The sequence below is a fragment of the Amaranthus tricolor genome, chromosome 17 (genome assembly GCF_026212465.1).
Source record: "Amaranthus tricolor cultivar Red isolate AtriRed21 chromosome 17, ASM2621246v1, whole genome shotgun sequence".
NCBI classification, from domain to species: Eukaryota; Viridiplantae; Streptophyta; class Magnoliopsida; order Caryophyllales; family Amaranthaceae; genus Amaranthus; species Amaranthus tricolor.
Window position 1 is genome coordinate 18326482 of NC_080063.1, and position 8537 is coordinate 18335018.

The 8537-nt window shown below is 32.2% G+C and overlaps 1 protein-coding gene across 1 annotated transcript; it reads left to right on the forward strand.

Moving 5' to 3' along the window:
• Positions 1-2320: 2320 nt before the first annotated feature.
• On the forward strand, positions 2321-6905 carry LOC130803571 (tropinone reductase homolog At5g06060-like). The gene is made up of 5 exons (XM_057667738.1): positions 2321-2529; positions 2709-2916; positions 4320-4536; positions 4624-4730; positions 6440-6905. Exons 1-5 carry the CDS (start codon positions 2432-2434, stop codon positions 6626-6628), a joined length of 819 nt encoding a protein of 272 aa, XP_057523721.1. The 5' UTR covers positions 2321-2431; the 3' UTR covers positions 6629-6905.
• Positions 6906-8537: the final 1632 nt, after the last annotated feature.

Below are 8537 nucleotides of genomic sequence, written 5' to 3' on the forward strand. Positions count from 1 at the left end.
TGTTACTCCATTTAACTTTAAACCTTGTAACTATGTACTCCAAATCTCCAATGTCACAATTTGACCTTCTTGGATACAAGGCCCAATGGGTCGATTTCAGTGAAGATTTTCAGGAATCAGGAGAAAATTTGAAAAAAATAAGTCATTTTAATAACTTTAGTCAAAAAACAAGCTTAGTTCAAACTTATTTCCCAAAATAAGTGTCCTTGGCTCCAAAGCTGGGCTTGGTGTATACTTATTGTTACTAACAGCGAATTAAAGAAAATGGTCAAAAATTTAATCAAGTGTGAAGTCGCTATTACTAACAGCGACATATGGTGTTGACTGGTCAATTTTAAATTCGCTTTTAGTAACAACGACCTTTTGCTGCCCTAAATATCAACAGTCTTCTTCCTCTTTCCCTATTTCACGTAACTTCGTTTCAGCGCCCTAACCCACGAAAATCTCCATCTTCTTTCCATCATTAAAATCAACTTCAATCCTTCAATTAATCTCATCAAATTCCAAGTTTTTACTACTAATTAGTTCTGTCATGTTCCTACATTCAGGTATTAATTTTTTTGTTTTTTATTTCCTTTTTCGAAAATCTAGTTTTTATATTTCTTCATCAACTTTCACATAAATGCAGGTTCATAAACTTGCAAATTACTACTTCTTGGTGATCTGCAGCTTATTAAGGTACCTTTTTTTTATAAATTTTTTAGTTCTTTTTGTTTTTAAAAAGTATGTCATTTATAATGGTCATTTACACTTAAACTCTATAAATATGTCAAATGTAGTTGTTATTTGCCATGATCTTCATAATGAGGTTGTTTGTTCATGAATTTAATGTAGAAAATTTTTGAATTTAATGTAGAGAATGTTTGAATGCAAACCCTAATTTGTAAATTATATATATATATATATATATATATATATATATATATATATATTTATCGTAGGAGGTAGACTTAACGTCCCCCAACTATGGTGCCAGGTCCTCACGGGGTGCTGGATCATACCAGTATCAATCACCTCCCCTACCCGAGCGTCATATGACCGCCTCTTACTATCGTAGGAGGCATCATAAACCGTCACAGTTAGAGAGGGTACAGGAGGAGGATTAGCATTAGTGTACTGTTTTTATATATTAAACATTAGTAACGTTTTGTATATATTAAATATTTGTAACATGTGGATTGTTGTGTATATTTTTTAATATATATGTAGATGTGTATATGTTTATCGTATTATCACATGTTTATTATGAATGAAATGATGTTAATTACTCAGAGTTTTCGGCGATGAATCATTCCGCCAAGAATTAAGTATGAATTTAATCAAAATCAAATAGACAATCATATTCAAATAGGGAAAATGCTCTCGAAGATTCAACACAATTTCATTCATGTTCAACGAATCCATATCAAATTACATAGTTCATTCGTTAAGTTAAATCATCGCCGCTAACTAAGATTGCTTCTTAAACTTTCTCATAATCCTTTCAGTCTCTTCTTTCCTATGTGCCATATTATCTATTTGTCTCTTGAGATTAAATACCTCATCTTTAAGCTCTTATTTTTCTTTTTCAAGCCGTATTATTAAGACTCTCTGCCATTTGGTACCCTCCGGAGCAATCCATCTAAAGTATGTGCAATCTAATCCTTCAACCAAGTAGAAAGGACAAGCAATAAAATCATGGCCAGGATCGATGTCGCTCCAATCTGTATTAATCTCAACTTCATAACCACAATCACAAAGCTCTTCAATAGAATGCTCCTGTGACATCTACGGAACACATATGATATAGTAACATAAGTAAACATTCAAAAATAATATTAACTTTTATAAATTGAGAATAATACTAACATAATACTTTATGTTACCTTCAAAATTGATTAACTAGAACAAGAATGATGGAGTTTGGATACAATGAAGTAGGGAAATGATGGAGTTATTTATAGAACATAATAACAATGGCTATTTTCAACTTCATAACGGTTATTTTTCAATTTTAGAACGGCTAGTTTAAATTATACAAAAAAGTCAATAAAAGTCAAATATTTGTTTGCTGTTAATAACAGCAAACAGAAGCAAACCTGGTCAAACCAGGTCAAGTCTTTGTTCGCTGTTACTAACAGTGAACAAATGTTTGACCAGGTTTGCTGCTGTTCACTGTTAGTAACAACGACTTCACACTTGACTAAACTTTTTACCATTTTCTTTAACTCGCTGTTAGTAACAGCAAATATACACCAAGCCTAGCTTTAAAACTAAAAATGCTTATTTTAGAAAATAAATTTGAACTAAGCTTATTTTTTGACTAAAGTTATTAAAAAAACTTTTTTTTCCAAATTTTCGAATAAGGATACAAGACACATTTGACTTCCATTTCTTGATTTCTTCTCCATCAAATTTACAGAAAAATTAAATACCGATAAAAACTTTAACAATGGCTAATCCCCAAAGCATTGACAATACCACCATTTCTCAAAGATGGTCTCTTTCAGGAATGACAGCTCTTGTAACAGGCGGTACTCGTGGAATCGGGTATCTCTCTTTCTCCCTAAAATCCCATAAAATTCCTTTCAAATGATCAAAAAAAAGATTTTTAAACCTTCAAATCATCTTATAATTGCTAGTCAAGAGTTCAATTCAAATTTTCTATCTGGGTTTTCAACCAATTTAAGTTTTTAATATGATTTTATATGTGATGTTTTGGTTCATAGACATGGAGTAGTAGAAGAATTGTGTGGGTTTGGAGCAAGAGTCCATTTTTGTTCAAGAAATGAAGAAGAATTAAACAATTGTTTGGAAAAATGGAAAGTTAAGGGTTTTCAAGTTAGTGGTTCTGTTTGTGATGTTACTTCTAGAGAACAAAGAGAGAAGCTAATGCGAGATGTATCCTCAATCTTTAATGGGAAGCTCAATATTCTTGTAAGTGTCTAAAAATTTTGTCTTTTTAATGTTTCTTTTGGGTAAATTTAGATTTTCTTCATGAATAGATAGGTTTTTCATGTGGGTTTGAATTTGATCAATTTAATTCTTCTATATTGCATTGGTTGTAATAAAATGGTCTTTAATTTTGATATGTTATGAATCATTGAGTTTGATTGATAAAGTTTGTGTCCTTGATGATTGTGTTCATTGTTCTTCGTGATAATGAAGATGATTGCAATGTTGCGCAAAAAAATTAAGAAATTAATTATTCCCTCATGGTTCTGATTTTACTACATTATGCAAATCGAATTGTGAGGTTTTAGGGAGTTGTGTAGGCTTGTATGAAATTCAAAAGGATAGAGTAAGTAGTTCGGAGTTAAGACAAACTCATATACCTCATCAAATATGATGGAGGAATAACCTAACCATTGTAGCAAAATCAAAAGGATAGAGCAAGTAGTTTGGAGTTACCTCATCGAATATGATGGAAGAATAACCTAACCATTGTAGCCAAATCAAAAGGATAGAGTAACTAGTTTGGAGTTAAGACAAGCTTGTGTGGTAAGATGCGAGCTTGTAGAATCAGCTTCAATCGGTCCAATTTACTGCAGGAAACTCTTTTTCCGAGGATCTCTCTTGAGCCGTGGGACTCTTTGGTCGCATCCATTGCCGCATCCTTTCCTCCTTAGACCCTGACCATATTTTCTTATGAGCGGGATACATCGGGTACGATGATGATGACAAATGCATATACCTCATTGAATATGTTGGAGGAATAACCTAACCATTCACTTGGTTAATTGAGCTCCTGTATCAGAGCTATAATTTCAAGGTAATTGGATATGATATTATTGAGCCCCATCATGGAGAAGTTGCCTTAGAGAACCAAGGAATTACTACTATTAAGGTGCGATTAGCCAATCGTTATTATATAATCCTGGACAACTATATGGTTCTATTTTGGGAATAGAGGGAAGGGTTTGGAGTAGCAAAATAGGGGGGGTTGAGTTATTGTTCGTGAGTTCACTCTAGTGAACCTTTTAGCTTCAATTAGATTGTGTGCACCTCCTTCTTCAAGAGGATCCGATATGCCACTTGACACTATATATATAATTGAATTTACATGTGATGAATTTTCTGATAAAACCATTTGAACCCGTCTTCAAATTAGAAATGACCAATCAACGAGATTTTAAGAATGATAGAAACATTTTGAGCAATGTGGTCAAGGACTGAATAGTTTTTCCGTTTTTTGTGTAGCAGAAGCCTATCTACTTGTATATGAACAAGCTTTTCAAACAAAGTAGTCCATCACCGGACCAAAATTCTACTCACCTCATTAAGTGTATTGGTTGTTCTTTATATATGCCTTCCTTTTTCATTTTTCTTTTTTCCTCCAGGTAAATAATGCTGGTACAAACATAAGAACACGAACGACCGAGGTCTCATTTGAAGAATATGCAAAAATTATGGCTACCAATTTGGAATCGGCTTATCATCTTTGCCAGCTTGCTCACCCTCTTTTGAAAGGTTCAGGAACAGGAGGCATTGTCTTTATATCATCGGTTGCAGGTGTTACAAATTTGGGTACTGGATCTGTTTATGCAACTAGTAAAGGTGTGATATTACTCGTTCTTTATCATGACATTTTACGTTCAAAAGGTGAATGTTCTTTAATTGATAAACGATATTTGCTATTTTCAGCCGCAATTAATCAGTTGACCAAAAACCTTGCTTGTGAATGGGCAAAAGACAATATCAGGGCCAACACTGTTGCGCCGTGGTATATCAAAACATCGCTTGTGCAACATGTAAGACCCTTTCGTCAATCCTGTTTTACGGCTTTTCACTTTCAAGACTTCCTATTTAGTGTGTTATACTTCGCTTTACTCGTTCTGTACACATTAATTGACATTATATGAGGGGATACATTAGGCTAGGCCTATGTTACTTGAGTTCCGGTACTGATGTTGGATACCGATAAGTGTTTAAGTGTCAGATACGTCTAAATATTCCATTCTATGCCTAAAATGAAGTGTGCAAGTGTCATACCAATGTCCGAGCACCAAGTACCGGACACGGGTACGTGAAGCGAATTGAAGAGTCCGAGTAACATAAGGCTAGGCTAGAGCAACACCGGCACTCTTATAGAGTTTTGGCTTCCATTTGTCATGAAGGTCTAGATATCACTCTTATCAGCCTAAGTCGCCGACAATATCTGCCACTGGTACTAAATTTTAGGGCGAGAAGTCATATTAGGAAGAGAAGAATGGGTATAATATCCGTGTGGTAAGTGAACCGTATTCCCATGGCTATCTGCCTAGTGCGTAATTGACGATAAGCCTCATTTATGTTATTGATGCCATAATCCACGTGTTAACGCCAGCTATATGGCCTGCATGATGCATATTGTCGAGAGCTATGACTAAAAATTCTTAACTTCTTAAAGATTCCCATCACCCGTCTACTGCTTTAGGACTATGGATTGTGGTAATCTTATCGATTTTTTTTCGTGTTTAAAAAGTAGCATCTTTATTGAGCACTAGCTGGTTGAGTTCATCCCATGATGCTGATTGTTAGTATTGTTTGAATAGGCCAAATATGTATGAAAACTTTGCCTTTCACCCTCGTGACAAGGGTTCGATTATCTCAGAAGTGTTAGTTTCCCCTTCTGCTTGCCTATAATATATATGTGTTATTTCCGGAGTGGAGCACATAGTTTAGAAAGGGTGACCTAGTTAAGGTTATAAGATCTATTTGAGAGAACTTTCCAATGTGTTGTTGTAAGTGTGTCTATACCCCACTATAAGCCTCTAATTGCTCCCTCCACTGTATCCTCACATCTAAGACATTCCATCCCACTCTATGGGACCAATTTTTAATATTAGTGTTTAATAGTTGGAGGCTTATCCAAATGATTGTCCTTCTCAAACTTTCTATCCATGCTTATTCATCTTCAATAAGTGTGTTTTAATTGACTTCTATCTTTTTGTTACAAACACATCCATTACCGTAAATTCACTTCTTCATTTTTTGTGGAAATCATGATTGCGGTGGAGTTCTCTCCGCCCAAAGGAATCCCGACCCGAGTTTGCCTAGGCCAAGGCTCGGGTCACATGATCAAAAATGCTGAATATTAGTATTGAATTGTGTAATATATGACACGGAAAAATATTAGTCGAGTATATATTCACAACACATGTAGCTTGAGTTTTCTTCCCCGCCCTATCCTAGTTTTCTGAATTCGCCCCTATCACCTCCTCCCACCGATAATTACCTTAGTTTAGTCGAGTTAAAAAAGGTGGAAGTGGACTAACTTGAGTATAAAATTTTAACCGTGCTATATTGAAATTTACTGCATTCTGCCTAAATGGGAGTCACTTAATAGCGATTGGCCTATGAAATGAATGGATGTGCATTGAATATACTTTTGATTTCATCTATGCAAATTACTTGCGAGTTGCGCCTCCATTTTCTAAGGAAACCTTTACTCTTGTTTTTGTTCGGTTACGGTTTTCAGTTACTTGATGACAAGAGCTTCGTGGACAAGGTAATTGCGCGCACGCCTCTTGGTCGCATCGGAGAAGTTGAAGAGGTTGCATCAATGGTGACATTTCTGTGTCTTCCTGCTGCATCTTACATCACAGGTCAAGTTATTTGTGTTGATGGTGGGATGACTGTCAATGGTTTTAACCCTGGGGTCCTCTAGCTCAATATTCCGATATTAGTAGTTTAAATCATTTATTTTATCACATCTCGGTTAATAAATCTAATTTTCTTTTTTCGTCCCTATGACATATTGTGAGTGAATATGTTACTATCGATAACAATCACATAATTATTAAAAATCTGGCCTTTGGTATGACTCAAGCAAGAGGTATGGAATGTTGCTTGCTAAGCTTTTCCTCCTTTAGATTTATATAGTTGTACAATTTATCATTGTTAACTACAACCAATTTTATAAATCATAATTTTAACTATTTAAATTTTTTTTATTATAGGTTAGGCTTTAATGAGATTTAAATTTCATAAAAATCATATTTTTAAGTCATTTTTTTTGAAAAACAATTTCATAAAAATCATTTTTTATGTTAAAAAAAAAAACAAAACTTTTTTCTATTTCCTAAAAAGGAGAGAATATAGAGGAAGGAACTGGAAATGACATGAAAAATGATTTATATCCTATTATAAAGGAAGTATATAACGGAGTGAAAGAATGAATAATTCATCCTAATTTTTCAAAAAATATATATCAAAAAAAATAATAAAAATTAGGAAAAATTACATGTACTAGGCTAAATTTTGATAAAAATAATTTTCAAGTCGTATTTTAATTGTTGTATTTATTGGGATGAACTTTAAGTTTAGTTTTCTTCCAAGTACTTTAGTTGTTGACTTGAACATCAGGTCACTTGTTGAGAATTATGAAAAAATAGACAAAAAATGATATTCATAAGGAAGCAAAAAGGATGAGTATATAAATGAAAAAATAAGTTAAATGTGAAAAGGATAATTAAAAAAAAAAGAGTGGGTTATTGCTAAAAATAAATTTATAGTATTTCTAGACATACCAAAATGAAAAATATAGCAAAACTTGTGAGAGGGAGAGCATACACCAAATTTACCCCTATAAAGATTGATTAAAAATATGGTATTGATTTAATTAAAATAAGTAATATTTTCCATATTATATCATTCTCACTATTTCCACCTATAATTAGAAAATTAATATGAGGCTCTTTAAATTTTCACATATTTTTCTTTTTAAAAATAAAAAGAAGAAGCCATGAGTTTTTGTTGGCTATCAAAATAGTTTGAAATGTTTGTTGCTTTTTATTTATAATGCTATAAAGTAATTATTATACAATATCTTTTTTGATACAAATGTCTCGTTTCTTTTTATAATACAAATAAAAACGTTTCATAAATCAACTTTTTTATGTTCTCTTATCAATTTCACGTTGAATTGTTAGCCCAACATGCAATGATAATTAAGCATGGACAATATCCAAATCATCATATGTATTATTTTAATTATTTAAAGTGATATTTTTTATTTTATTTTATTTATTAATTTACATCAGCAACTTGGACCCTAAGACCCGTGACTTTTAACCAAATATCTAACTTTTTTATTTTAAAATAATTAAATCTACCTTTTTGTAAAAATTACTTCTATTTACTTATATTTTATGTTAATAGTTTATCATTCTTACCATTATAGAACTACTTCAATGTTTCTATTTTCAACAAGTCTTGAATGAATTTTATTTTTTTAAAGCTAAAATTAGTACTTTTCTGTCTCTTAAGATATTAGCAAAAAGAATGGGGATTGTTTTTTGTAAAAAAAGTAATTGATAATAATGATAAAGAGAAAATGAATTGTATATATGAAATTAAAATAAATTTGCGATGTACGGATTAGATTAAAAGAAAAGCAGTAGACTATTATCCAAAATAAAAATGATAGAAAATAAGAGGACAACTCAAGATGGAAAATTATTTGAAGTAAATAAATTCTATAAAATTTATTTCAAGTAAATTAATTCTTGTAAATAAATTCTTTAACCTTTTTAAAAAAAAAGATTTCATTATTTGAAATAATACAATATCTACAT

What these genes read in the sequence shown, in the direction of transcription:
- LOC130803571 (XM_057667738.1), top strand. Translation starts at nt 2,432, where the DNA reads ATGGCTAATCCCCAAAGCATTGACAATACCACCATTTCTCAAAGATGG. An exon ending in GGCGGTACTCGTGGAATCGG is followed by an intron (nt 2,530 to 2,708) that starts GTATCTCTCTTT and finishes TTTGGTTCATAG; the next exon opens with ACATGGAGTAGTAGAAGAAT. An exon ending in TGTTTATGCAACTAGTAAAG is followed by an intron (nt 4,537 to 4,623) that starts GTGTGATATTAC and finishes TGCTATTTTCAG; the next exon opens with CCGCAATTAATCAGTTGACC.